At 45.9% G+C, this 27,164-nt stretch overlaps 1 protein-coding gene and 2 long non-coding RNA genes across 3 annotated transcripts in view; 1 reads left to right on the plus strand and 2 right to left on the minus strand.

Annotated features, from left to right (window-relative positions):
• Window positions 1-1,006: 1,006 nt before the first annotated feature.
• On the minus strand, window positions 1,007-10,848 carry LOC310849839. Its single transcript, XR_014567122.1, has 3 exons — window positions 10,155-10,848; window positions 3,911-7,081; window positions 1,007-2,267 (listed from the first exon to the last, which is right to left on the minus strand). It is a non-coding gene; the product is annotated as an uncharacterized lncRNA (long non-coding RNA).
• A 454-nt stretch (window positions 10,849-11,302) lies between these two features.
• Window positions 11,303-20,649, minus strand: LOC310849834. Its single transcript, XR_014567115.1, has 2 exons — window positions 19,992-20,649; window positions 11,303-11,775 (listed from the first exon to the last, which is right to left on the minus strand). It is a non-coding gene; the product is annotated as an uncharacterized lncRNA (long non-coding RNA).
• A 648-nt stretch (window positions 20,650-21,297) lies between these two features.
• TSHZ3 (teashirt zinc finger homeobox 3) overlaps window positions 21,298-27,164 on the plus strand; it is a 112,671-nt gene continuing 106,804 nt past the window's right edge. Inside the window, exon 1 of the mRNA XM_083750473.1 lies at window positions 21,298-21,380. Within this exon, the coding sequence (XP_083606599.1) occupies window positions 21,341-21,380 (40 nt within the window). The 5' untranslated portion in view covers window positions 21,298-21,340. The remainder of the gene's footprint in view (window positions 21,381-27,164) is intronic.

Below are 27,164 nucleotides of genomic sequence, written 5' to 3' on the forward strand. Positions count from 1 at the left end.
CCTTCTCGCAGGTTTCCCACAGGACTCTGGTTGCCCACTGTGAGAACAAGATGCTGGGCTAGATGGGCCATTGGCCTGATCTGGCAGGACTCTTCTTATGTCCTTATGTTCACCTTAGGTCAAAAGAACTGCTCTCCTTTTGTCTACAACTCAAAGTTTAGCACAGGTCCATTAAAAGGAGGAAACAGAAAATGATGGAGGGAGACATAGCAGAGTGCGGGTAAGCTTAAGGAATCCTCCCAGGGACCATTCACTGCTTATGAGCCCACTGCTTATGAGCTAGCACAGAAAACCCCAGTCTGATCTGCAGCTCTGAAAATCCCTCTTTTCCAATTATACGCCGCAGGGCTATGCATGCATTTTGATGGAGTCAGCCAAAAACCACAAGGAGAGCCCTGCAGCAGCAGACCACAAAATGGGATTGGCACTTGTGTCTCCTAGGAGTTGAAGTTTCAGAGCTCCTTTATCACGTGACCTGCTGACCTGAAGATAGCAAAACTGACCCCGTCTGCATGGAGGAGTCTATTGCTAAGATTCCCCAGGGAGCACCCACCAGCTGCAAACTGATCCAGCGATTAACCCTTGTGTGCTGCGGATGTAACGCGGGAGTCACAGCAATAAAGCTTTCTCTGCATAACAGATCCTGCGTTTGTAAATTGTTGCTCTTATCAGCTACACTCGAGGATGCGATTCCTTTCTTCTGGGTGAAACCAAACTGCCAAGCTGCTCTTAGGAGCGGAGTCTAAATCTACAAAGGAAGGGATATTTATTCACTGGTTTCTGAGGGATGATGGAAAGGGAAATCTCTTTAAAGGCAGCTTACTTTTCAATTGCCGTCTTCACTGTATACTACACACCCGACAGAACTGGCAACATGGTTACAAGAAGGGAAGCAAATAATTTGCAAAGTTGCCACAAAATGTTCCCTGTAAGAAAAATCTGAGGCTAATTTAGGATGTCTTACTCAGGCAAAAAAACAACAATAACAACAAACAACAATCAGCTGTGGAAGTTGAATAGTACATTAAAAGTTTATTGACATTTGTTTGTATTCCCATACATTGAGATCTTCTGCCTTTAATTGCAGAAGTCAGTCAGATTCACATTTGGTCATCTTTGGGGGCAGTGAATGAGGAATAAGGGTTTTCATTGACTATTTTTTTAATTAAAAAATTAAAATATGATGGTAGAATTCTGGTTGTGTGTTTCTAAGGCTCGGTTAACATCTTGGAATTGTGGTTTTGTAGCCACTTAAAAGCAGGAGTGTGCTGCTGTAATCTGAGGTCCCATCCGCACCATCCATTTAAACCACTATGAGAACACTTTCAACCAGAAGTTTTCAACCTTTTTGAGTCCATGACTCCCCTAACCAACTACATTCTTTCTGTGGCACCCCTGTGGGGCTCAGAAGCCCAATTATGTTGCCCCTTGCCTGCAGAGCTGGCAGCATCTCACCCTTTTTGAACACTCTCCCTGCAGCATCCCTGACCATCATTCAAGGCACCCCAGGGTGCCACATCACACTGGTTGAAAACCTCTGATTTAAACAGTTATGGCTTCCCTCAGAGAATTATGGGAAAGGTAGTTTATTAAGGGTAGTTTGTACAGGGTGCTGAGAGTTGTTAGAAGACCCCTATTCCCCTCACAGAGCAACAGTTCCTAGAACAGATTAACCATAAATCCCTCTTCCCAGGAGTCATCACTCTGGGAGGAGAAGACAGGCCTCCTAACAACTGTCAGCACCCTGAACAAACTACAACTCCCAGAATATTTGGGGGGAAGCCATGTCTGTTTAAAAGGGGCTCATTGTGCTTTAACCAATGTCCCCACTGTGGAAGGATGTGTGGATCCAGAATTGGCCTCCACAGTCACTTACTGACTCATTGTTAAAACCGTGTTTATGGAAGACAATCTTACTCAGCTACAAGGGATCACCAAAGAAGAAAAAGAAGACATGTATAGTGCAGATGGGGCCTAAGATTCCAAGCAGTGCTGCCATTTTTTTCACCTTCTGCTTCCATTCTAACGGCAGCAGGGATCTGAGGAGAATCCCAACAGTGAGGAGAAGAAGAGGAGAAAGGTTTTGAGATGGTGCTAGGAGGAAGGAAGGCCTTCTGTGGGGATGGCCCCAAACCAAACTGATTTCCCTTCAGAATCTGGATTTTCCCAGGCCAGCAGTTTTTGAAGACTGCCTCATCTTCGCTCTCAGCTCCTGGATGCCCTCTCTCCTCTCTCTAACATATTTCCAGGACACGTCTCACCTTGCCCTGAGGGGAGAACACAGCAACGATTCAGTGAAATTATCTCAAATGAGGGGATATTTTCCCCCTCGTTCTCTCTCCTGTGGGCTTTCTGTGGAAAAAGAGCATTTAGCTTGTTAACGACCATTAATATGTACCATCATATATTAGGGGGAGTTAATACGCAAAGGAGAAGACTCAACCTTTCAGTTCATTAAATAAAACAAATTTTCAAAACCGTCTATTTACGATAGTTGGGGAACTGTGAGGAAGAGCTGAAGGCAGCAGTGCCTCCTTCGCCAATTTGAAGACAAGATGGGAAATCCTTAGAGGAGAAACATTTGCATGTTTGGAAGATGCACATTTTGGACACAGATACATCCAGGATGCCACTGATCCTTTCAAGGAACCACTTTCAAAATATATTTTCCTTTTATAAGATATCCCCCTTTTAAAATCCCACCAGGGACCTTCTTATAAATGAGAAACTACATCTCCTGGGATTGGACCAAGCTGGAAAAGTATGTTATTAAAAAAAAAAAACCACATAGCAGAATGCAGAGCAATATAATTAGCCCATTTCTTTTATTTTTTTGTTATCTTTTAAAAATGTATAGCCAAATTTTAATTAAGCATATTCTCTGGATGTTTGAACTGTGCAAGAATAAGGAAAGATAGTCTTGCTGTATTTCCAAGGGATTAATTGTATCAATTTAAGTCTCCTTTTCTGATCTCTCTTATTGCAGCTGCTTGTCTTCCAGAAGTATCCACGACACCTTGTGTGAGATGCAGAGCGGTGTGTGTGTGTGTGTGTGTGTGCGCGCGCGCACATCTGTATCTGGGATCAAAATCCACAGCTTCGAGGTGCATTCTTATCATTACAAGAAAGAATTTACACAGGCAATTGCAAAATTCTGTTTGATGCTAATCTTTGTGCATGGAAATCAGTATAGACCTTCCATCCCAAAAGCCCCTGATCTATTACGTTATTAGCATCATCGTGGTTCCTATTTGTTAAGCTTTCATTTGGAATGCATAAGGAAATGAACGCATATCTATATATATCCTACGTGAAAAGTAACATCTCTTTGCTGCTTCAATTCAATATCTCTGCAACAATGGGGCAAATAAACATGCAAATAAACATGATTCCAAGACAGCACTCCAAGACCTGCCCAGTTCCCGAACTTTACAAAAAGAAAACATTTTGCTTAGGTCACCATTTTAAAAAGCCATCTAATAAAGGGCTTCTATAGCATGTCAACCCAGAAAGCATTTAAAACAAAAAAAAAAACCTAGTCCAGTTTTTCTTGACCTAGTTCTCACTAAGGCAATAAGCCTGTGTCTGGGTTGCACCATTCGAGACTGCAGGCAGAGACAGACATGTTGCTAGCTCCTAAGATTCTCTCCAAATAGAGAAGAAATGGTGGAAGAGAGAAGGCTAGACTATAATCCTTCTTCCTGAGATCCAGTTTTCTAAGTGCATGGATATTATTATTATTATTATTATTATTATTATTATTATTACCAGCCACCTTTTTCCCTGACAAGGACTCAAGGCAGCTTACAGCTAAAATAGAAACAGCTAAAAACATAGGTCACATGGCGGAAGCAATAATTTTAAAACATCATCATCATCATCATCATACACACAAGGTGCCAGAACTCACCGTGAATGCCTCCCTTGTTATCTTATAATGGCAATGGCACCCACCTGAGAGGTGCTGGAACTGAGTTCTGGTGAGTTCTGGCTGGGGGGAAAAAGCCCTGCACACAGATATGATCTATTAAAACATGCAGATCATTACAATAAAAACATTGCAGTGCCAGCCCTTTCCTTAGAAACAGTCAATTTCCAAAAACCTATTGGAACAAGACAGTCTTTTATTGGGAAGATGGTGATAATCAATCTTATGTATCAAATTTATGGGAAATCTTTAAATAAACTGTTGTTGGTTTTTTTTTTTTAAAAAAAGGAACAAGTCTCCATCTACTAACAGAAGGAGAACAAGGCTTGGAGGGAACCTTGATCTTTCTAAGAAGGGAATTCCAAGGCCTGGGAGCAGCCACTGAGAAGGCTCTCTCCTGCTTCCCTACCAAGTGAGGGTAACAGGACCAAGAAAAGAGCTTCCCCCTAAGCTCTCAGAGCCTGGGCAGCTTCTTGTGAGGGAATACAGTTCTTCAGGTGCTGGGTCTTTCCGTTTTTTAATGGAGGCGCATCCAGTCCTGTCAGCTCCCGCTAGCCAACTCGAGCATCACCACCAACATTTTTGCAGACAAACACAGAGGTGTGTTTGTAACCTACGTCTCGTAGCTAAAGAGGAGTGCTTGATCTCTCCTACACTCACACACTGAACCCTTGTTTCTTGCAAGGTTCTCTGCCAGCCCTCCCTGGAGAAGCTTCTGGCCTTTGAACCCGGGACCTTCTGCCTACAAAGCAGGTGTCCAGCCACTGAGCTACAGTCCTCTCCTATCTTACCACTTTACCTGGAGCTTTAAGGAGTGACATATTGCATGAGTGGCCCAGAACCCAATGACTTCCCTGCAATCGCCTTTGAAAAATAATGTGATACCCTTCTGCATGCAACCTTCTGTTGCTACAGGGCTGGATCAAGAAAGTTTGAGGCAAAAGGAAGATGGTGCCTCCCAAACCATTTCAAGGAATTCCAACTAAGCCAGTGTGGTACAGTGGTTAGAGTGTTGGACAAGGACCAGGAGACCAGTGTTCAAATCCCCACTTGGCCATGAAGCTCAATACTGGGTGTGACCTTGGGCCAGTCACTGCCTCTCAGCCTAACCTACCTCACAGGGTTGTTGTTGTGGGAATGTTCAGGGATGCACGAGAGGATATATTGTTTGATTGTAGCCTTTCCAACTTGTGTAAACAAGTTCACAATTTTGCAGAGTAACATTCCCCTTTTTAAACTCACAGCGGATGCGTTTGCTCAGGCTCGCTAAAGCTTCTATAGTATTTGTTCTGGTATTTTCCCCTTATTCCCTCATAAAAGATAAGACATGACACAGTCTTCTATAAAAATATAAAAAGAGTTTACTCACATTCTGTTCACAATCAGATCCCAGAAGGCAGACTTAGCTTAGAAAAGTAACATACACCTGGAAACTATCTCATAAAGAGACAGTCCCTTTGTCCTCTCTTGGCTGGAGGCCAAGAGAGCATCTTTGGCTAAACAGATTTTGCTTCTTTGATGCATGTAGTCATAGAGAGAGAGATGGCTGCCCTGCCCTGTGCTTTTGTCATTACCTGCACAGGTGAGGCCACACCGACCTCTAGTCACATGCAGAGGAAGTCTGTCCCTGTCCAGAAGGAAACAGGAAGTTTAGCTGCTGGCTGGACAAACATCTCTCCCCATGTGTAAACATGTTCACTCTAGGAATGTTGTACTTGACTGCTCCTGTGTTTTACATCTCACCGTTGTGGGGGCTGAATGATGAGGGATGAACCATGTATGTCACCTTGATCTCCTTGGAGAAAATGGTGGATGGTAAAATGTATTTATCTCTTATTTATTACATCTATTTCAGCAGTGGCAGCAGGCAACATGGCCCACTCAGCTCTGTCCCTCAGCCTTTTGTTGTTCCTCCCTGATCCTTAGCATCAGCTGCCTGAGGTGGATTTTTGTGACTCAAGATAGGGTCATCACTGCACTGGAACCCTAATCCTATCCTGACTGGCAGCAGAATTCCTGGATTTCAGGCAGGGTCCTCTCCTAGTTGAACCTGGGGCCTTCTGCCAGCAAAGCGTATGCTCTGCCACTGAGCTTCAGGGCTTCAGTTCCCCACTGAGAGATTTACCCTTTAGAACCCTAAGGAGGGAGCAAAACCCTGAAAAATGACAGCTCACAGTTTCAAAATTGAGCAAAACATCCGCCAGAAGGCAAAAAATGAAAATTTTAAAAGCAAGGAACGGTGACTTATCAGGGACACTTGGAGCACAGAACTCAGTCCGAGATTTACCATCCACTGAGAAGTAAACCTAAATGAAAGCACCTGGAGCAGGTCTTGATTTGACAATTGTGGGGGGGGGGGTGTAGGGGAGGGTGCAGAGACAGCTCCTGTTGAAATTACAAAGCAAAGCAAAAGCCAAAAGAGTGAGGCCGAAACTCCACAGCTATTGGAACAATTACAGAGCACACGCGTCCCTTCTGAACAAATCGACCTTTTCCTTTTCATCAAGTTGCAAAACACTAAAAGTTAAGGAATGTTTGAAAGGAAGCTAATGCTTTTTAAAATGGGGAGGGGGGGTAGATTTATTCAAGATTCAAGCAAACTTTGTGAGGAACCGTAAGGCACTAAACACATAAATTCCCCGCTTCCAATAAAAAGAAAAGAAGGTGAATATGAACAGGCACATGCAATCTGTACATGCAATGTTTTTGTTTTTTTATTGGAAGGATGAATGAATGTTATGAATGAGTGTTGCTTCCAGGACGACATGAAGTTTGAAAAGAATAAATAGCCAACGAGAGGCACCTGCCCCAATGCTGGTTAATTGCAATTTTTAAGCCACATTTCTTTGTCTCTAGTGTACGGGGATGACATGAGTACAAGGAGAGCAGATCAATGATGGTGTCAGATTTTCTTACTTTCCACGTTGCGTTTGACCTGGATGGCACAAACGGTAGTCACAACTAACGGGGAAAATGAAACCGCCTGTCCTGCTTTTATCACCCTAATGAGCACAAACAAAAATATGTAGAGAAACGCTTTCCCCAAAGTTCTCGAGGTTACTGCTCCAATCCTTCAGCTGTCCCTGAGCGAGCAGGGACAAATGTCAATTGGTACACCACGCAAAGGATTTGTGGGACAATTCAATCTTTACCCTAAAAAAGAAAGAAAGAAAAGAAATTGTGTGCAATAACAACAGCTGCAACAATAATAGCCTTAGTGACAATCATCGGAAATTAAAGAGAGAATAGGAACATAAGACATAAAACTACAGCATCTTAAAGACTTAACCATTAATGAACTCTGTTTTGTGGCTTTTGTAGGCTGGAGTCCACATCATTTGACGGAAGTCTGCAAAAGCTTCTGCAAACATGGAATCTTGTCAGTCTTTAAGGCGACCCAAGACCATTTTGCATTGGATAGGGATGGAGGAGAATTTCAATTCACATTGCATTTAAAGGTAGGTCTAACTTATTCACACTTTTGGAAACAATATAAGACGATATAAGAAACATAGCAGGCCTTCAAAATTTGCACTGCTCTGGATTTTGCAACGCAATTCTCTGATCAAGCAATGTTCTAAGAAATGTGTATAGGTGGAAACAACATACAGGAAAAATTAGAGGTAATTGCTTTGCAAAAATGTGCATATTAGGCAAAAATGCACAATGACACACTAGTGAATCTTCATGAGCAAAAACAAACAAACTTCAAATGGATGTAGAAGTGTGGATAATTGAATTTAAGACTGGAAAAATGACAAAGAGGGAGAAACAGAAATTGACAGATTTGCCCATCACTGGTGCCTGATGGAACAAAAACAGCTGCCCCTCTGGAATAAGGACATAATCCCAGTCTGACAAAAGGTCCATTTCGTCCAGTATCCTATTTTAACAAGTGGGCTCCAGACACTTCTGGAAGCCCATGATCAAGGAGCTTGAGTTTAGTGTTCTTGCAAACGATTCCATCTAAACATGATCAACTTCCTTCTAAACCTACTATGAACAGTCATTCCCCTCAACCAGAGCCAATGTGGTATTGTGCAGAAGATACTAAACCAGGAGGGCCTGGTTCAAATGTCCCATCCTACAGCTCCATAAGTGACCATAGGCAAAGCAGTATTTCTCCTCTAACAATTCTACCATCTCATGCAGTGGCACATGTAGACCGGGCATTGGTGTTCTTCAAAATGTGTCATCGTCCCGTTCCCCTCATGTATGGTCAGGGCAGGTCCAACACATTTTGCTGCCTGAGGCAGAATGTTAACACCTCTCCCTCCTCCAATTCAAGGTGTGTAGTACTTGAGGAGGGCCAAGTTAAAATCTCATAATACCTCTTATTGTTGTATTGTCACTTACGCTAACAAAGATACCTTTGCTGTCCCTTCTTAACATCCAAAACAAGCCATCTGAGGCACTCATTACACTCTGCCTAATGGTAGGGGCGGCTGTGTCTAGGATGCCCCTCTGCCTTGGTGCAGCCTCCTCCCTGTTCCAGAGTGGGGCAGGTCTGTATGGATCAAAATCGAATACTGGACACACATGCCCAATTCCAGGTGCCACCTTCAAAAGGCTTACCTAAAATTACAGTTGAATTGGATTAATAAATGAATGCAAGATACTAGAGCTTAAACGGGGCTCTGGAGATGGTGCAATCAAACTTCTCGAGATGTCAGCACAGCACTTAGCAGTATTTAACAGTTGCATAATATATGGAAATTCACTTCTGCGTTCCCATGGTGGGAGATATTTCATCTGCTGACATTCTGATGGCGTCATGCAGCAATACAAAGCAGAGGAGTCCTGCCAGGGGGAAAAAGTTGGCAACATTAGTCTCAGCTTTTCCATGGCTTGACCCCTGTGCTTGAAATTGTAGCTTTGTTAAAGGGTCAGAAAAGTCCTTGTCATCCCCCTTCATTGCACTGCAACGGCAGCTATTTAACCAGCTTGCACACACCCTAAACTCAGAACCCGGGAAGTGAATAATTTCTCTTCCCTAAAATCCTGTTTGCTAAAACCCATTTGGTAGATGAGAGAATATTTTTTTCCGTTGTGAATAAGTGCTCAGGTTCATTCAGTCATTCCTGTTAACTGCCAAACGCGCCCCCTTTCTCCAGCATATAGGATTTCTATGAAAGCATGATTTAATTTGCAGTTAATTAACTCATCAAATCATCATTCTGATTAATCAATTAATGCTTTCAGACCCAACCGAGACATTTGTAATTTCTTACGAATAAAGTGGGCCCTTTTTTAAATTCATATGGCATGGTGATCAGCCGAAGTGAATGACAGGCAGTGTAAGTGATGCTTTGGACTAAAGTACATGGGATGCTCCTTCAATTAAAGTTTGAAAGCACTAATAGCCATTGATTTGATTCATTCATTAACTACAGATTAAAATGTTGAGTTTACAATCAGAACTCATCCATTGTGGGGAAAGGGTGAGCAATACATTTAGGCATGAAGCATTGGGGACAGGAGCCTTGGAAGGGTTGCCGTAATACTGGAATGTCTCTAAGCATGTACAAAGTGTTTTTCCATCATTGGTGAGCCTGAAAATAGGCTCTGGTTTGTTTGTTTTTCAAAATGTTGAAGTATTCTGCACAGTGGGGAATCTGTGGCAAACAGACTTGGTATTGGGGGGGGGACGTTGGGGCAGTCATTGTGATGCCCTCTAGATGCTGTTGGACTACAACTCCCATGAGCCACAGCCAGCATGGACAATGGATGATAGGACTTTTAGTTTAACAGCAACTGGCTGGCAACACATTTGCTACCCCTGGCAAGGTGTCAAGAGAAATTCAACTACACTCTTTAACCACAGACAATTGAGAGACAAACGAAATGGGTGTGTACAGCACAGGCAGAGATGCCTCTAGTATAGCTCTCTTAATGATGATGTGCATCTAGGCAGCAGCAGCAGCACCCCGCCCCAAATGGTAAAATGGTTTAGCTCCAGGCACCTCTTCATGATCAGAAATAAGCATTCCTGGGGGAAGGAACCATAGCACACAGGGGTGGGACTGAGCGCGCTCACTTCTCCTGCAAAAGTTCCCAGGTTAATACTTGGGCATCAGCAGTTGCAAAGGGGCCAAGGGATCCCAAATATTTGCTGCGGCTCTTGGTCGCAGACAAGCCCCGCGCAAAAACGAGTTTGCAAAAAAGACGAGCTGGTGCCTTCGCAGCGCGCGTAAACTTGGTTGCAGGGTCGCAGGAAACCCCTCACCTTTAACAGCTGTGAAAGGCAAGAGTTTAAACGAGCGTCACTCTCCCTCACAACTCTGCAGGGCAAACTTGCTCCGGTGCCCTCCCTCTCCTTTCTTTTCAGGACGGATAAAAGAAAGTCCTTCCACTGCGCAGCGGCGCGTTGTTGAACTACGGAACTCGCGCCCGCAGGAGGCAGCGATGATGGTCACCAAATTGGATGGCTTCAAAAGTGGATTGGACAAATTCGTGGAAGGGGATAAGGCTATCAATGGCCGCCAGCCACTAAGGTCATGCTCTGCTTCCACAGTTGGTGGCAGCGATGCTCCTGAATACCAGTTGCTGGAAATCACTGGGCTCTTGGGCTCGGGTCTTGCTTGCGGGTTTCCTACAGGCATCTGGGTGGCCACTGTGAGAACAGGATGCTGGACTAGGTGGGGCACTGGCCTGATCCTGCAGGCTTTTTCGATGCTCTTTTCTCCCTTGCATCAGGTCACACACACACACCTCCACCTCTTCTCCTTAAAGGATAGTTATCATGACAGTTAACATCCAGGAGAGTCGTCTTAATCCTCCCATCAATGAAAAGCAAAACAAGTAATCGAGCAACAAAAGATGTTTTTAATTGTTGATAGCCCCATTTTTTTTGCTAAGGAACCCCGGGAGACCCTGCTATGGAAGGGCAGGCGCAGTTAGGGGCTCGCCCCACCAGCACCGCGTGCTCTAACGGATGTCTGTCTTGGAATTCAGAAATGCCTGCGCCACCCACCCACCCCGTTTTTTGTGTCCTAGACAAAATAGAAACCCCCTTGTTTCTCTTGCGAAACCATCCCAGCGTCGAAGGAAAGGGAAAAGGCTCGTGGGGCCGGGGGAGGATTTGTCTTGCTGTAAATCACCCATCCTTGTCTGGGACTGCTAGCGCCTCCGCCCTGCTTAAGCACATGCGTAACTCTCACCAAAATAAGTGAGACTTATTCGTTTTAGTGGATCGGTGCCAAAAAATTTTTTTTATTGTTTTACACAGAGGCGTTTGAAAACAGCACTTTTTTTTTTTTTTTAGAAAGAGTGAGTGGGTGGGTGTGCCAAAGACGTGGACATAAAGAAAATACGAATTCTTAGTCTCTCTCTTTCTCATACACCGTTTATGCTATGCAATCAAATGACTTGTGCTTTCTTTTTTAAGCGAATCAAGCTTTATTGAGTATATATTATAGATTATTTTTTAAAAAAATAAATAAATAAATACATAGATGGATCTGGATATCCTGAGCCAGGATCCCAAAAACGTTGCTCGTGGTACTTGCTGCGCTTGCCCTTCTTTTTAAAAAAGCAAGCAAAAGGGAAAAAGAAAAAGAAAAGAGCAATCCCATTTATGCAAAGGCGTCCGCTAGCAAAAACTTCCTAAGGGTGTGTGAAATTGACTAATCTCTCATGGCTTAATATAAATAGCATTTGCTGTCGCCTCTGGTGGCGTTGCAGGATCCGTGTCTTTCCTCCTCCCTCCCGCTGCCCAGCGAGAGCGCACCGCGGCTCTGCCAGGCGTTAACTTATTTCTTCCCAAGCGATGGGCAATTGTCTTCTGCAGAGATTTCTCTTCGCTGCTTCTCTCTCCGGCGGAAGAACCATCTGCAGCTTCCAGCTTTCTGCAAAAAAAACAAAACCCCTGAGCGCTCTCTCCGTTTGCGTTCAGGCCCAGAACAGGACGTCCCAGTTACAAATTGAGGGAGGCGGGCGCAAACAATATTTTTCTTTTTAAGGAACCAAAATTCCTGCATCTCGGTCCAGGTTGAATAACCTGGTCGGCTTTAGTGGATTTAAAAGAAAATATATATACCTTCAGCTGCAGTTAAAACAAGCCAAAACAGGGTCTGCAGCAGGTGAGGTTTTGCAAACTCCCCACCTGGAAAATCTGCACTGCCCCAACCCCCAATTTGATGTCCTCAGTTAGGAAAGAGTTTGGAGACGGCCTCGAAAAGTGGTGCTTAAAAGCCATCTTTCCCCCCTTCCTTCTTCCAGAAAGGGTGTGTTTGTGTGAGCGCGCGCGCATGTGTATGCCTATGTACAGTATAGTGTGTGTGTGTGGCCTCAGCAGGATGAGAGCAGAAAACTTGTCCACGGAAGCTTATCTATCCCCTTGGGACTCTTGGGAGGGCTGCGTGTCCGTGCGTGATGCTCTCTAGTTGTCCCTTACGGCCGTGGCGCAAAAGGGAATCGGGAAGGCGCAAGAGCCACTTTTCCACAACAGCCCCACGTAGAGGGAAGTCAAGGCTTGGCGTTGCCGCCGCCCTTTCCTGGGCGCAAAAGTCCAGAGACCGGCTGGGGTGTGTGGCGCGCCTGAGCGCAGTTGGCGAGGTGTCGTGGGCAACTGGCGAATACCTGCCTTTGCTCTGCAAACCGTTTTCATTGGCCAGCCCTTGATCTGGGGCTCTTCTGACTTGGCCCCCATTGCACTGATTTACAGGGCGCTTTAGTTCAAGAAGGAGCGCCTCTGGCCAATTGTAGCCTCTGGCCAGTTTTAGCTTCTCCTGTGTGTGGTGTTTGTGTTAAGGCGCTTCGTGTTTCAAGTACACGCACGCACCTCGCAACGGCTCCTTCCAGACAGCGACTAGGATGACAGGGAAAATAATCTGGAGAGGGTTGTGAGATGGGATCTGATACAAAGGAAAAATTGAGTTTCTTTTAAGCATCGCTTCCTTTTTCTTTTTTAAGAAAGCGGGGAATGGCAGTAATCCAGAGAGGCAAGACAGGCATTGAATCCAAGCAACATTCCCAATTAAAATAAATAAATAAATGAGATACATAAAATCGAACTTTTCCTCTCCTTGCAGGACTTGCTGAGCCCGTTTGAAAAAACCTAAAGGAGTTAAAACAACAACAATTATTTTGCAAAGACCAGCAGAAGGTGGGAAAGGAGGTTGTTAAAGAATTGCTCAGACTCTCCAGATCTATGGCTTGTGGGGGTCATTTCCGACGTGGAAGTCTTTTGAGACTTGCCCCGCCCCCCTACACCTCTCCACATGCTGATTGCAAACGGTTTTTAAAAGTTCCAAGCTCTGGATTTCTGGGCTGTTAAAAACTAAAACCCTAAAAACTGTCGGAGTTATAACCACCACCGCTTTAGAGGCTCGGCAGACAAAACATCTGGTTCGTTAGGGCAAAGTTGCTGGAAAACAGAAAAGAAAACTTTGCTGCCGTGCAAATTCGCTTACCAAAACAATTTACATTCGAGAAAAGGTTCTTAGCCAAAATTAACAAACTTAGTTTCCTTTTTCTTTTTAATTTGTATCCGAGGGCTCTGGGAACCCACAAGTAATTTCCAACAGAAAATACGTTGTTATTGTTGCTGTTTCATAGCACTTGGGGCAATTTCCCCCAGAGCTCCGCCTCCCACATTTCAGGATTAATGATTAGTTTTCCAACTATTTTCCCTCCCCACCAATATTTCCACCACCCTTCAAAAAAAGAAAAGAACTGAAGGATGTCATTGGGAAGGAGTTAAGAAGGAGTTATGGGAGGCTGTGTGTTTTTTTTCAAGCCTACAAAAACCTCAGACCCCTCATATTTATGTACATTCATTTCTCCCTTCCTTACTGTTCGTCAAGGGAGGGAGGGGGGGGAACACACCCAATATTTTCTTTTCCTTCCCTTGGGAGAAATTAAAATTAAACTTGCAATTAAAATCGGGGGAGGGGGTGGAACTAGTTGTTGCTTCACCTTAGAACAAAAGAAAATGTTGGCACAGGAGGGGGAAAATTATTACCAAGTTGCTTGTTTTAATAGACAGGCAAGATATATTTATGCTACAAACACACACACACGTCCCTGGACCTTGCCAATTTCATTCTGCCTTGCCTGTTTACACTTACACACACTTACACACACACATACACACACACACACACAATATTAGGGAGAAGGGTTCACAGCCTCTCTAAGAATGAGTATCTGATTCTTAATACTACAAATACAAACTTTCTTGGGGAGATGGTAGGAATCAGATCCCAGTCTAAAAAGGTCGGGCCCCGCCACGCACGCACACGCACACGATCATCCCCTTGCAGCCTTCTCAATAACAACACGACTACCTTTGCTCGTGACGTTGTTCTGCAAAGATTTGCAGCCTCCAGACTCTCTCTCTCTCAACTCACAGGCCAAACCTGTCCTCTTTGCAGGATCAGATCCTCAAGTTCCCTTAAGCCCTTGGCAAATGTAGGGCTTTCCCCTCTCTTTTTACTCCCAGTTTTATTAATCGAGGCCTAAGCAACACTCCTACAAAGTACGCAATACTTCTTGGGTGAACTTTTGATTCCTTCTTAATGACGTTCAACGCGAAACGACCGGGTTAGTGCAAGGATTTGGGGAAGTTAGGTGTTTGGCTGTTTGTGCTTCCAGCAAGAGAAAAGATGTAGGAACTAAGGCAGGTCCTCTACGAAGCTGGTCCCAGCCAGCAGCGGTGGCAAATCTGCGTCTGCGTAGCCATGCCCAGTTTGGTACCCACGCCTCAAATACCTAAGGATAGATCATCCTTGCCAGATTGTCCGCCGCTGAAAAAGGAGGCAATTCCTTTGGAAGATTTGATCTTTTCGGAAGCCAAGTCCTTCCTCTAATTCTGCTAAAATCATCAACCTTCCCAATGTTATTACGACCGTTTTAGGAATACTGGTAATCAAGCTTTCATTACAAATAAGTTTATTTTATCTAAAAAAAAAGGGGGGGGGGGAGGAGTGTATTTGAGAAGTCAACTTTCTTGTGGCGTTACAACCCAGTAGGGTATTTTCTGCTTTGTTTAATAAAACGACAACTTCTCATAGCGAAAAATGTCAAAAGTTCTTTTAAGAAAATATAAATAAATATAAACAGTTATAGATAGGTGTGTAAAGCCTAGCAGACGTGATTCCCTACGGAGGCAAGTTGTCCCCCCCCCCCGAAAGAAGAGGGGTTTTATCTGAAAACTGCCATGTTTAGCAAACTTCTTAGTTTCAGACCGGTGCAAAGGAGGCACCCCCCCATCTCTCTCCATCTGAGCTACCGAAGTTTTCTGAAATGCTACGCTCATCCCCCAATCCCGAAACGGCAGCACTTTAATTAAAACAATTGCATTTTACGTCCTTAGTTTCTGATAAGAACCATTAAGAGAGTCTCCTCTTTTTGCAAAAAAAATTAAAACGTCCCCCCCCCCGAACAAGCCAAACTTGTCAGCCCAAATTCTCCAGCGTCTTCCGTAAGACTCATTCCATATAGAGGTAAACTCTCCCAGGTTTGAGTCCCCGGAACAATTAAGACTAAGGAGGTGAATTATAAAGGGAATCCTTCCTCTCCTCCCATCTTACATTATAGCTCTCTGGTTTTACCAAAAGAAGAAGAAGAAGAAAGCGAATATTGCTTCTGATACGTGGGGGAGGAAGATCAAGGTTTTCTCTCTTTTTTTCTCTTTACACCTAGCACCCTGGCTGGAGGGGGCGGGGAATATCCCCTCCCTGAAAATTCTATGCCATTTTGCAGGTATTTGACTAATTAAAAAGAAGCAGTTTCACTGGGCCTGCCTTACTAAAATGCAGATCTTTCTAATTTAATAGCTGCAGGGGAAATGTGTGTGTGTATGTAGGGGGGAACATGCAAGGGCTAGACGACTTGTAGTGCCCTTCTCTTCCTGTCCAAACTCCTCTGCCTCTTTCCATCCATCCAATTCTGGACCACTGTTTAATAGGAAAGTGGTCCACGGCATCGTCAGGATGCAAGAAGAACAGGATTAGAGAATGAGGAGTAGATTGGTTGGGGTGGGGGTCACAAGTTTGTGTTGGGTTCTTGTGGTCCTTCAGACACACCAGGGGTTCCTGATGCGGCACTCAGCTCAAGGGGAAGTAAATCCAATGAAGAGAAGGATCCACATTATTTGTGGCGGGAGCGGGAGCGGGAGCGGGAGCGGGGAGCGAGGTCAGAAGGAGGTCCTTTCCCTTCCCACCCCCCGGTTTAAAATTCTGACTTACTACTCATTTGCACGCAAAACCGCCTCCCTTCCTGGCCAATAAAACTGCTATTAGTTGGCCGTTCTTCTAATTCTAAAGCACTGTGGCCTGGAAGAAAAAGGAAAGTTTTGCTTCGGTGCAAAAAGTTAAAGGATCTCTCCCGTTCGGGTTGCAAAACAGGCCTCTATCTCTGTCCGGACCTCATGGCTTTCAGTTACATCTTGTCTAACCCAGATATCGCCTAGTGTACCCCCGTTCCTTTGGGGCAAAAAACCCCACAAACACACACACACACACAACCCTAATAACCACGAGCGATTCTCACGCTGAGCAAAAACTCTCAATAATAACAGTCTCAATTGCGCGTACGCCTTGCTTTGGACACCCGTGCATTCTTCTCTTTAGGATCGTGTGCAGCTCTCTGTAGCTGGTCACACAAACCCCGTGCGCTTTTACGCGGTTTGACAAGCATGCATTTTGGAAAGCTGCTCCATTTCTCCGGAGTTTGTTGGGTCTCTGTCTCTCTGCTCTCCCCTCCGCCGCCGCTTCAAGACTTTGCGCTCACGTTTGCTGCAAAGGCAAGCTGACCCCTTCTTCCCTGCTTAAGTTGCCCCGCGCGCGTGAGTTATTGGTGCGGAATCTCCCAGCCTCCCGTTCCGCCTGCCCGGCGCTTGCAGTTGCAACGCGCGCATCCCGGGTGACACTGATGGATGCGCCAATGGGGGAGATGGACAGATGTTGGGGCGGATCTAACGGCATGCAAAGCCAGAGAAGCAGAGGGAACTCGGAGCATCGGGATTGCGGGGAAATAAAATAGAAAACTCACTCATTCCTGGTACACACAACCCGCCACCAAAGTCAGAGAGGAAATGTTTCTATTATTATTATTATTATTATTATTATTATTATTATTATTATTATTAGGGGGTAGGCTAAGGGTTTGCTAAGCAAGCCCTTATCGCCTCTCGCAGTGGCCAGATCCTGGATCCTGCAACAGCAAACCGACGCCAATGCAATGGAGCCCAGCGACCCTGGACAAGACAACTCACCCTCTTCTGCTCCTAGGCAAGAGAATTAACATTCTCCCACGCTGGCGGTGGCAATTTCCCGAGGACTGCAAAATACTTTTGCTCTCTCTCTGTGTATGTGTGTGTCTCATCCTAAGGGACCGTCTCTCTCACCCCTCCCTTTCTTAAAAAAAAAGGAAACCATCCAACAACAGCATATTTTTCCCTCCCCCTGCTACTCTTCAATGCAAAAAAAGAAGAGAGAGAAAATACCTTCCCCCGCACAGCAAAACCCAACATCTGAAAACATCTGTACCGAGTGAGGGTCTTGGGAGGCATCCCAAAATCTTCAAAGACTAGGACAGACTGCAGTGTGTTTCTTAATTTTTTTTAATAAAAAAACCTTACTGTGAAAAAGTGAGATCACACTCTCCCCCCACTCAAAAAAGCACGAGATTACACACAAATTGTTATCATCATTTTTTTTAAAGAGAGGAAAATTCTTTGCTACTGATGTTTGCTGCGCTTAAGCAAAAGCATCTGGGTCTCCAGGCGCTTGCCCGGGCATTGCAGGGAGCTGTTATTAAATATCTCTCAGCCACACAAAGAAAAGAGAGCGGGGAGGAAGAGAAAGAGAAAGAGAAAGGGGGAGGGGGTGCAATTGGCAGTCGAGAAGGTGCTTGGCTCTACCTTCTGATCCATGTTCATAAAGCACTTGAAACGCAGTTAAGAGTCCATCCTCTCTTCTCTGGCTCCCCCTCTTCCCTCCTCCCTTCCTTCCATTCCCTCTGCCGTACCCTATTGCAAGCCAGGAACACCCAATCGAACGCGCAGCGCATCGATTCGCCAAGCGCTCTTTTGGCAAGGGATTTCTTTTTCTTTCTTTTTCTTTCTTTTTTTTAAAAAACCCACCCTCCTAGATCTCTTTCCCCCACCAATGAACTTGGACTTGAAAGGCGGGGTGGGAGCGAGCGAGCGACTGAAAGAGCCTCTTTTAAAAAATAAAATAAAAATTTTAAGAAGTACGTGGTGTGATGTGTGGTGAAGAAGAAAACCTGGGAGGCTTGTTTCTTTTTGCAATGGACCAAGCTTAGCTGGTCTTTATTATTATTATTATTATTTTTTCTCCTTCCCTTCCCTGTACTGTTTGCAAAGATTTCCTGGGGGACCTTTGCAAAGATGAGGACAGAGACGTGAAGGAAGGCAGGAAGAGGAGAGAGGGGGCGGGAGGGGGGGGAGAGCTCCTAAAGTGGATCCCCTCTGCAGCAAGAAAGAGGATTGCAAGCCGGAAACCTTGGATATATGCTTGCAGGAGCCTGAAAAAGCACCCAGCAAGGAAGGCTGGTAAGTCAGGGAAGCAGCAATGCTAGAGGGGGGCGTGAATCCCGGAGGGGCGCATGAATGCTGTGGGCCCCAGAGAGAGAAGCGATTGGAGGGGCGCTGCTGTTTCTTTCCTTTCCTTTTTAATGCTGGGTCCTGGGTGGAGTGTTTTGTTGTGGGGCAGGGGAGAGTTGCACGTGCAACCCAGCTCCTACTTATGCGTATTCGGATGCAAGTACCACCGACTCCGGCGGAACTTCTTCCCAAGTCAATGTCTCTCTCCTCCCCCCCCCCCGGCAAAAACCCCTTCCTTTACGTTGGTAGACTCACGAATCCTAAGTCCCGGGACCCCTGATCAAAGCAGCAGGGTCAAGTTTCAAAGGGGCTTGCACCCCCTAACAAGGAGTTTGCACCTCTGTTGCTGGACTCCTGCGGTTGACCTATGCTGCTTAATAATAATAATAATAATAATAATAATAATAATAATAATAATACTTCCAGAGATTTTGGCATGCGGAACACAGTCCTCCAGCCTAGAAAAATACTTTGCCCCTTCTGTGCTCTCTCTCCCCCCCCCCCCGAATCTCCCGCCCTGGTGCTGCCACTGAATGGTGGGGGGGGGGAGTTTAGAGGCGCCTGGCGGTGGTTGAAAGGGAAGGGAGCAGGAAGCACCCCTGATAGCAGAGCTGGGCAGACCTTCTCCCTTCCTCTCCCGCTGGCCTCCCTTGACAGATCTGCTGTCAAGGCCTGGATGACCGGAGGGCGGCCGCGTTTCAGGAGGGGTGGGCAGGCGGGAGAGGCTGCCTGGAAGAACTCTGGCTCACCCCTTCCCAGCCAACACCCCCCCGCGCGCCTGCCAGCCACCCCCATCCGCATGCCTTCCACGCACTTCCCAGACTTTACTTTGCTGGAGGAATTCTCCTCCGAGCTGGAGAGGAAGGAAGATGATGGAGTTCTTATTTCTCCCTTTTGGAGAAGAAGAGAGAAGGATCTCTAAGCCACGGGGTTTTTGTTTAAGGGGGATTCTTTCGAGGGAGTTGTCTGAGAAGGGGAGGGATTGGGACCCTGGAGCAACATAGGGAGGAGAGGTCAAGAAATGGGAGCTTTCCAGGAATCCCCCCTGGGGATCTTTGGAAGGGATCTGGACTTTGAAGCTCACGAGATGGGCTTTCTCTCCAAGTTAATTGATCCAGGTGAGATAAGGGGAGACCCAAAGGATGCCTTGGAGAGGTTTAGACGGGGGCTGAGAGGGCGTTTAGGATATTGGGGGGGCGGTATCCCCATCTTTGTCCCATTGGCCTAGATCTGAGATTCCCTCCAGACCTCAGGGCTTTGCAATTGGAGCGGGATCGGAGAGCCCAGCCGAGGTGGGACCCCCAAACTCCTGTCGGGTGATGGGACGAGAAGTCTCAGGTATTTTTCCTGCTCCCCAAAAGAGGTCTGTCTGGGGGGGGGACAGGGGGTCCTGCCAATGCTGTCCTGGGGGTTCCCTCTGGTTGTGGAGGTGGATGGAAACCTAGGAGATGCATCCCGAGCACAGTGTGTGCGTGGAAAGGTGAGTCTCACCTGTGGGATGGGACGAGGAGCCGCTCTTCCTCTCCTCCTCGGCCACTCCTGGGGGTTCAGGCTCCGGGCAGGGACTTCCATGGGATACCCAAAAGGTGGCTTTCAGAACTCTCACGCGTGGTGGCTGGGGCGAAGTGGGGGGGGGGGGAGAGGAAAGAAGGACGGCCCACCAGTTGGGTTGGGGAAGAGGCATGCTCCTCCCCTGCTTTCCTTGGGCAGCTTGGCATCTGAGACAACCCCCTGCCCGCTCTGCTGCAGACCGGGCACCCTCGAGATCACTCGCTCTAAGCTGATGGGCGCCGTCGAGGCTGCGGATTGAATTGAGCGGGGAGGGGACGGGTTGGAGGAGGAGGAGGAGGAGGAGGAGGAGGGATCCTCCCCCCCGTCCCTCCTTGTCCCCTCCCCCTCTTCCCGGCTGCCATCTAGGGAGGGGGAATCCCCTCTCCTCCTGCCTCCCCCCTCCCCACTCCAGAGCGCTCTTCTTTCGCGCGTGGCCCTTGCTGCGTTGCTGGGCGGCTGCCGCGCGAGGCGCAAAGAGTTAAGGCGGCAGCGGCAGCTTCGGCGGCAACGGTGATGGGCGCCCCCCTCTCCCTCCCTCTCCCTCTCCCCGGCGACTAGTTGGAGTCACGCTGCGATCATCTCTTTTTCCCTTCAAGCTTTGCCTGTTGCCTCCGCCGAAGCCGAAGAAGCCGCCGCTCCCTCCGAGCGCCGCTCGCCGAGCCGTCGGAGCGCCGGGCTGGAGAACTGCAAGGCTGCGCGCGGCGCTTCCAAGAGCCGGCCGGCCGCTCCAGCAGGAATCCCGGAGGGCGCTTGATGCCGTGAGCTCCCCGAAGAAGACCGGAGGAGGAGGAGAAGGAGGCGCCGCCGCCGCCGTCGGGCCGGGCTGGGGGTGGCTCCCCTCGGAAGGACTCCCCCAGAGGGCGCCTCCACAGGGCTGGCCCCAGTCCTTACGCTCCTTGCTGCGGGGCGATCTGTCAAAGTCCCCCCTCCTTCGCTCCTTCGCTCCTTCCCTCCCTCCTTCCCGCGAGCAGCAGGGCTGTCCTTTGCGCTCCCTTCTCCGGCTGCTGCTCCTGCCTCCGCCTCCTCTTTCTCCTCCTCCTCCTCCTCCTCCTCCTCTTGCACATCGTGCATGCCCAGCAGCGGCAGCAGAGGCGGCAGCAACAACAACAAAAAGCTCGCAGCGGCAGCGGCAGCCCAGCCTGGAGCGGCTCTCTCCTCCGACCAGGATCGAGGGAGGCTGAAGCAACTCTGTTCGCCCCCAGCCCCCAGCCGGCCACCTCCTCCGCCACCTCCTCGCCGCCGCCGCCTCCTCCTCCTCCGGGCGCTGCCAGCGGACGCTGCCTTGCAACATGCCGAGGAGGAAACAGCAAGCGCCCCGGCGCGCAGCAGGTACGAGCCAGGCGCTCCCCCCACATCCTCTCTTCCCAGAATCTGCCACTCCAGGTTAGATTCCGCCCTGCACCCCGCTCCTCTCTTGACCGCTGCTTAGCCAGACTCTCTTTGGCTCCTTCTCTCTCCCACGATTTAGGAAGCAGGGTGGGGTTGTGGGGGTTGGTTGGTGGGAATAGCCACCCTCTCAGCGCCTTACTTTTGATTTCATTGGGGCTGAGACCCTTGGATTCCGGAGCTTTGGGGCACTTTCCTGAACTGTGCATCATCATCTGGGTGACTTATACAAAGAGGGCCGTTGGGGTCCTCTTTGGCTTCCCCACCGGCTTCCTGATTCCCTCTCCCAGTTTTTCACCCCAAATGTTATTTATTTATGGTTTCTTGTGCCAGAGGAGGTGATTTGGCAGGCGGCACAGAGAGACGTTTAGGACCATGTGGATAAAATTCCTTCACCCAACTTTCTTTCTTTGCCTTTGGGGGTGACTCCGAGAGAGGGGGCACCACCACCAGACACCCTCTTCTTTCTGAATGGGCACTTCCTTTGACACCCTCCACGCTATTGATTTCTAATTTATAAGACTAAGCTGCACAGGAAACCAGAGCAAAGGAAAAAAAGGGGGGAAAACGGTTCTGGATATTGTTAGATGGTTGTCAAGAATCTTTTTTTACATTCCTTTTTACACTTGCCAGAGTTTGTTTTTTAGCATATCCATATACTTTTCCCTTTTAACTTTTTTTTTAAAAAAGAAACTGGTCCACTTTATTTACCATCAGCAGTGCTAGCTCTTGTTAAATTTGCAAACCGGATATTTTTGTGTGTGGAAAGGCCAGGTTTGCAAAACAAATACTTCTTCCTTCCTCCATGCCTTCCTTTTAAAAACAAAACACCAAACCCCATACCTTTTATTTTTGCAGCCCTTTTTAAGGCAAGGGGTGGGTGGAGATCTGGGTCTGGAGCAGAGTTTCCTTGGCCTGTTGCCATCCTTGATTTGATGGCTGATTGATTGCCTGTCATCCAGTTGCCTTTGATCTATTCATTCCCAATAAACCTCAATAAATCACTTGCCATGGTAACGCCAGACTCTGTATGACATCACACACGTGGCCTGTCAGCTCTGCCAGTGCAACTTTCAGGGTTTCTGGTTTGCTTTAGTTGAGGTGGCATGGACGGAGAGAGTTGATTAGGGGATATCTTCTTGCACTGGAAGATCCCCTCCTTGCAGAGTACTGAAGGGGAGAGGATCAGTATTCTGTGGATATTTAAGTGTGGGAGATGAAGTTCTTGTAATCTTTAGGAAGCAGACATATGCAAGGTATGCTGAGTGCCCTTTGGTTTTGAAGTGGTTGTCGTCCTATGTTTAATCAGGGAGTTTATCATTTCTTGTGGCAATGAGAAGGAAGGTATACTTCTCAAGAGCATCTTCTCAGAAATGGCTTGGTCTACAAGATAACCAGGCAGGCAGGCTGGCTGGCTGGCTCTCATGGGCGACAAGTTTGATTTTTCTTGAAATGAATCATCATGCATGGCATACATGCATCTTAACTTCATTCCTACATATCCATTTCCCCCAAAGCATGCCTCACCTCGCCTTCCTTTCTTGAAGTTGTGATAGGAAGAAACTCTTTGTTTCCTCCTTGCAACACTTTAGCACTTTGCTCAGGAGCTGGGAAGTTAAGGAAAAGTTTCTGTTTGTAACAAACACGATGACGTAGGCAACTATCCCGTCTTTTGCCTTTCAGATGAATGTGAAGAAATGCTTGAAAGGTGAATTCAGAAGTTTCCCTTAACAATGATTGATTTCACTGGAAAGGAAATACCTTCCAGGAGGTTCAGGCCTGTTCCTCAGGGCTAAACCAAGTTTTGAACTTGCAGTGTTCAGGAAAAGAAAGTCTCCAGACCTCTGCTGGAATTGGGGTTGGGCTGTGCTTTCTGCTGAACCTTTATATTTTGAGGCATGCTTTCTTCTTTATATATATGCAGTTCTCACAAACAACTTACGATGTGTGCTGCACTGAGCAAAAGTGAAATCTCTCCTAGCTAACAACAGTGCAGATTTTGAATAAAGCTGAGCACCTTTGGCTGAAGCATTTAAATCACTAAAAAAAATAAAAATAAAAAGGAAAACTAATATAGCAGCATTTTTTTAAATGTAAAGAAAGAAAAGAGCTTTGCAATGTAAAGTAGCAGGTTATTTAAGAAATATTCATTAACAAAAAAAAGGGAGTTCGGGACTAATAGGAGATGGAAGAATGGATTTGCTCTATCAAAATGACCCGTCAAAACGACTTTGTTTCATATTTGATTTAATTGTCTCTCTCCTGACAGGCACATTTATCAATAGCTTAATGGTCAATCAGAAGTTGGCAGAGTGAATGCTTTCATTCTTTCTCATACACTTGCCTTGCCTTTACTTTATCAAAATGCCTTTGGCTAATGGATATAGGGAGTGGGGGTAGAGAATGAATGAGATCTGCTTATTTAAGGCAAGTGGAACAAAACTATGCTGTTGGTATAGGGAAAAATAGCCGAGGAGTTGTTTTTATTATTATTATTATTATTATTATTATTATTATTATTATTATTATTAAAAACCATTTGATGCAGCATAAAGTTTTTTTAAAAAATGTTTTCTTTTCTTTTTTATTTAACAGCTGCAACTTGTAAGGTCCGTGACTGCTTTTGTGGTATACTCAGAGCGATGACAAATTTATTGCTTTGTACTGATAGAGCAAAGAGGAGAAAAAACGGGGGGGGGGGTAGAGGGAGAGTATGTGTGTTGGAGAGAGGAGACATACACATTACATATCCCTTGATTCGTCACTCAGGAAATCCAGTCTCCAGCAACCTTGAGAATACTCTAGGAAAAAAAAAAATCCCCCTCCAAACTGAAAGGTCCGCTCAGCCATAAAAAAAGAAAAGTTGTTTTGCCAGCTTCATTAGTGTTCACCTAATTAGCTGTAAACCTGATGGATTCCTGACAGCTTTAATGATTGGAGATGACAAGCTCCACGCAGTGTCATCCAGCGGAATTAGGTTTGGAGCTAGTTTGATGTAATCAAGTTGATATTACACAGTCCTGGTTGCCTTTAGTTGTGCATTAACTCAATTTTCTGCTGCAGGTGACAAATGGGCTTTGGTACCTGGATAATCATGTCATAGGAATTAGGGCCCTCGTAATGGTCTGGAGTTGAATAACAACAACAAAGGACTCTCGGCATAGAGAGAGCTTGCAGCAGGTATTGCAGACAGGTGCGCAAATCCTTCATGTCTAGCCCAAGTGTGAACACCACAAGGGAGAAGACTAAAGCTGTCTTGAAGAATCAGAGAAATCTGTAAAAATGATGGTGTCTGTTTGTTTACTTTAGGACTTGGGTTGAGTAGGGTGGATGAGAGTAGAGGGGATGGAGCCGCTGAATGGGGTTTCTAAGAGGTACCAAAAGGGTTTATTTGGATAGCGTTCCCCCCCCCCCCGAGTTTTCATCATTTAAGTTGGAAAATGGTATGTGCTGAGAAGGGGAACAGCATTTATTCTGATTAGGAAAGTGTGGAGATTCTGCATTTAACAGAGGCCATTCTAGTTCATGCCATAATTATCTCACTTGGAATTACAAGCTTCCACATATTGCTTTTAAAAAAATAAAATCTCCCTTTTTCAAAGATTGAGAAAATATTGTTGCTGTTTCCTTTTCAGGTGGGGTTGGACATGATGGCTGGGAATTGTAAAGGTCCCCTAGAAGTGCTTTCAGACTGCCATTATAATACACATTGAACTCAGTGGGGCTTGTTTCTGAGTAGGCATGTATAGGGCTGTGTGGTTAAAGATGCAGCTCACCTTGGTGTTGTTATGGTGGAATTAGAGATTTCTCGCTTTGCACCCTGAGGATGGTGCCACCCCACCTTCAAACAATAAGGCAGAGCAAATCTGATCTGAGGCCTGGAAAAATTACAGCAAAGGCTTCAGGTGTGATCCAGAATACGTAACACCAATGGGAATTATGTCATGGATTTCAGTGCTATGTGGATTCCACCATCAGCTCTGCAAAATATGTTGTATTTTCCACAACTGTACATGTAGTTCTATTAAAATCCTTAAATTGACTTCTGCTCTTGAAAAGGACTTAAGTCAGCAGGAAAACGTACAAATAGAAATAGATGGATTTTATTTTACTTCCCTCCCATGGAAACCTCTTTGGTTATCAGAGATCACAGTGAAATTTGCAAGTTCTTATAGCCTTGGTGGCGGTAGGAGATAATCTGCCATACAGGCTGAATTATAATGCTTAGGTCTTCAGGTGAAATCCAGAAATTGGGACTATGAGTCCAGGAAGTTGAGTGTAACCCCTTAAAAAAGTTTGTACACCACAAGTAGTGTGTGTGTGTGTGTGTGTGTGTGTGTGTGTAGAACTGCATGCTGTGATAAAGTAAACTCTCTTCCTGAGTCCCTCCAGCCTCAGCCTCTGGGACTTTCCTTTGCTTACAAACCTGCCACATATTTCTCTGTGGGGCACAGAGTCTTCTTAGCTGACAAAATGATTAGTTATGGTTAAGGTTGTCCTTTGCAGCCCCTTACCCCTCAAAATAAAATTTAAAAGTGTGGGAAACAATGAGCAAAAGGAGGTGAGGGAGAGAGTGGAGCGTAAACATTTGAAAAAGGAAGGAAATCCTGATTCCATTGAATGGCTTGTTGGGAAAGGGAATTTTCTAGAATCAGCTGCCACTGCTCCCATTAGCTTGACAGCTGTCAATTAGCCCTTCAGTAGTCTCCTGGGCCACAGTTTATTGCGTGCAGTTGATGTTGTCATTTTGTTCTCCGTTTTGCCTTGAGCACTATGATGAGCTGGAGTGAAATAGTCAATAACTGATGTATCAGCAGTTATTTCTTAAATTGGCTCACAAGTCTGCATTTCCCCCCTTTTTTATAGTAAAGATTGTTTTGTAAAGTGATTAGAATGAATTGTGACTGCTACAGGGTTATGGGAAATGTGGTCTAGCTTGGGGGGGCGTTAGAAGGATTATTTTTGGTGCCTTTTTTTTTTTTGGTCTAGGCTGTTTTCAGGATCAGTGTGAATGTGAATGCATTAAAGGCAAGAGAGGGGAAGAGAGCGCACGACCGAGAGCATCTTCAGAGGAAAGTGCAAAGGAAATTGTGAAGGGTACAAGCTGCACACTTAGATGCATGCATATGGAACAGTGAAAGTGCGAATAAAAATAAATTTATTTGCCATTGAGAGAGGGGGGGGGGAGAGAGGGAGAGAGTCTGCCCTGTAGCTTTTTATATAAACCTTGCAAGCATCGCCTCAAAACTGTGCAGCAATCCATATTTTAACCCGTTGTTTTGGCCAGTCTGAAGACAATCCTAGCTACAGCGATTCCTTTTGCAAATTCTTAATATTAGACCCACTGTCTTTCAAGACAAAAAATAAAATAACAAGCAAACCAAAATGCCTCAACATTATTCAGGAAAGTAGGTGTATGTTTGCGCTCTAACAGTGGGCTATAAAGCAACAGACTTAAACCTTACATTATTTACAAAACCATTTAGTATCATGTCCAGGACCACCCACTTCCAGGTATTCAAGGCTTTGAATTCTTTCCATTTATTCTGTTGCACCCCAAATTGGGGTTTTCTCTGTTGAAGGATTAGAGTTTTCCTTTTTTAAAATAGAAAGAAAGAAAGACAAACCCTGAAAGGTGAATACAATATATTGTATTTAATAACAATGATATGGACTGGTACATCCAGACAGATAATATGCAGTTGTAATTAGACTGAATAGACAGGC

The sequence above is a fragment of the Podarcis gaigeae genome (assembly GCF_964106915.1).
Source record: "Podarcis gaigeae genome assembly, chromosome: 8".
Lineage (NCBI taxonomy): Eukaryota > Metazoa > Chordata > Lepidosauria > Squamata > Lacertidae > Podarcis > Podarcis gaigeae.